At 46.6% G+C, this 2,383-nt stretch overlaps 1 protein-coding gene across 1 annotated transcript; it reads left to right on the top strand.

Annotated features, from left to right (window-relative positions):
* The first annotated feature begins 425 nt into the window (after window positions 1–425).
* LOC119385461 (uncharacterized) lies at window positions 426–1,550 on the top strand. The gene is made up of 2 exons (XM_037652889.1): window positions 426–595; window positions 1,118–1,550. Exons 1-2 carry the CDS (start codon window positions 426–428, stop codon window positions 1,548–1,550), a joined length of 603 nt encoding a protein of 200 aa, XP_037508817.1.
* The last annotated feature ends 833 nt before the right edge of the window (window positions 1,551–2,383 follow it).

The following is a 2,383-nucleotide window of genomic DNA, read 5'->3' on the forward strand; positions in this document are numbered from 1 at the left end:
GTACTGATCGAACCTCCAACATCCGAGAGAAGTGAACCAATCGGCTCGGCCGCACAGGATATTCAAGAAGCTTGAGTACCAAAAGCCGTCGAAACAAACCAAACAAGTGGTCGGCATTGTGTACGCCCATGTGAGACTGACGCAACTGGGACTCTCCGTCGCTTCCGTGTTTCGTTCGGCTTATCGGCCTGAGCGAGCGTACTGTTGCACGGCTCAAGGCGAATGTTTGAAAGGGTACCCTAAAGTCCCCGAAGCGTAAAAGGCTTCGTTTTGCGGCTGAATCACCAGCAAACGTTACTGGAAAGACAAGAGTGCAGCGGTACGATAGTTTTACCCTGTCTGCTCTTCGCCGGAAAGTACATCAGCACTACATTCGCAACGAGGCGGCAGAACAGATCCTCAGCGAGGTAATCAGCGACACCGACATGGGGCTACCGAAGCAGCTAAGTGTCAGAACGGTGCGCAGCCTTCTGAATGACATTGGATTCGCATTTCAGAAGCAAAAACGTAACTGTGCACTACTGGAAAGGGACGACATCATCGTGTGGCGGCGGAAATATCTGCGGACCATTCGAGAAAAGCGAATGGAGAAACGGTACGCACAGTTACTGCTTCGATTTGCTGGACAGAGATGTAAACGTCAACGATGTCAATTGAAACACAAATGCCGCATGTAAAAATTCAAAGTTAAAATAGCAGGAAGAGAAAATAACGATGGAAGTTCTCGTACCGCTAAATATTGAATTTTTAATTCATCCGTCCTCATACATGTTGCCGTTCATCTTCATTTGTATATTTTTATGGCTTGCTTTTGCATCTCTGGCTCTTATTTATATTTGGCTGTTATTCTGGTTAAGCGAGCGAAGGCACAAGCACGTATCGACGTGTTCTAACGAAGTATGGATAGCTCTGATTGAAGGTGTTTTGTTATTCATGTGAGTAGGTACCTTCTGCGAACATTTTTTTTATTTTTGTATTTTCCAGTACCACCCAAAAACTGCAAATATCAGCTTGCCTAGTAGACCGATATTAGATGCCCATCATAAATTTCTTCTGTCTCAATTGAACCTTCTAGTTAAAAACAGAAAGTTGGCACATTTTTCTGTTGCTTTCGCAGGGCTATATACTACCTTGACGAGACTTGGGTGAATGCTGGGCACACCAAGGAAAAGGTGTTGGAGGACGCCACTGTGTCGTCACGTGAGGACGCCTGCCGCAAGGGTCTCACAACTGGGCTTTGCGCATCGAGCGGCAAAGGTGGTTGGCTCATTGTGCTCTATGCTGGAAGCGAAAACGGCTTCGTGGATGGGGCATCTCTCGTTTTCCAGGCGAAAGCGAGTGTTACCAGTGACTACCACAGTGAAATGTATGGCCCACGCTTTGAGAGATGGTTCAAAGAACAACTTTTACCAAACATTGAGCCACGGAGCGTAATTGTCGTGGACAATGCTCCATACCAAAGTGTTCAGCTCGAAACGTTGCCCTCGACGTCATCGCGTAAGGCCGAGATTCAGTCTTGGTTGGCTCAAAAGAAACATCCGGTGGTCTAATGATCACTTGAAGCCCGGGCTCATTCAGCTGGTTAACCAAAACAAGCACCATTTTTCTGAATACCGGATTGATACTTTGGCCAAGGTTGCTGGTCATGATATTGTTCGGCTTCCTCCTTACCATTGCGAATTCAACCCTACTGAAATAGTTGGGAGCCAGGTCAAGGGGTATATTGCAGCCAACAACAGGTCTTTCACTCTTGCTGGAGTTAAAAAACTTCTGGACGAAGCCATTGTCCCTGTGACTCCAGAAAACTGGGCGCGCGACTGCGCTCATGTGATGCGTCTTGAAGAGGAGGCCTGGGAGCCGGATGGTGCAATCAAAAGCACGATCGACAGCATCATCATTACTCTGGGATCTGACTCCAGCAGCTGCAGTGAGAGTAGACTCAGTGAATTGAGTGGTATAGAGGAACTCTGGTGAATCCGGTGTGCGCTGGTTCATGTGATGCTGATTGTTTGTGAGATGCTATGTATTCATTTTTGATGCCCAACAGCTTGGAATTCTTCTCTGTCATTGTAAAAAACAGGGCGTTCAAACAAGGACACAGAAAGGAAGTCAAGACACCACAAACGGCGACAAACGTTGACGATGTCCGCTATCCGCTTACGGGATTCTGGTTGCATGCAGCACCAAACAATCATTGAGTATGTTTGTTGTCAGCCTGTGCATGAGTATTTTGATTGTAAGTTGTGGGTGGCACTTGTACTTCACACATAAAACAGCCACTGAGGAGAGCAAGCAGTGATGAGTGTTGCATCACATATCTTGTTTCACCCGAAAGAAATGGTAGCAAAATTTTGATTACAACCCAAGAGACTGTAAACAGCAT

Source organism: Rhipicephalus sanguineus, chromosome 3 (assembly GCF_013339695.2).
Source record: "Rhipicephalus sanguineus isolate Rsan-2018 chromosome 3, BIME_Rsan_1.4, whole genome shotgun sequence".
In the NCBI taxonomy this organism is placed as follows: domain Eukaryota; kingdom Metazoa; phylum Arthropoda; class Arachnida; order Ixodida; family Ixodidae; genus Rhipicephalus; species Rhipicephalus sanguineus.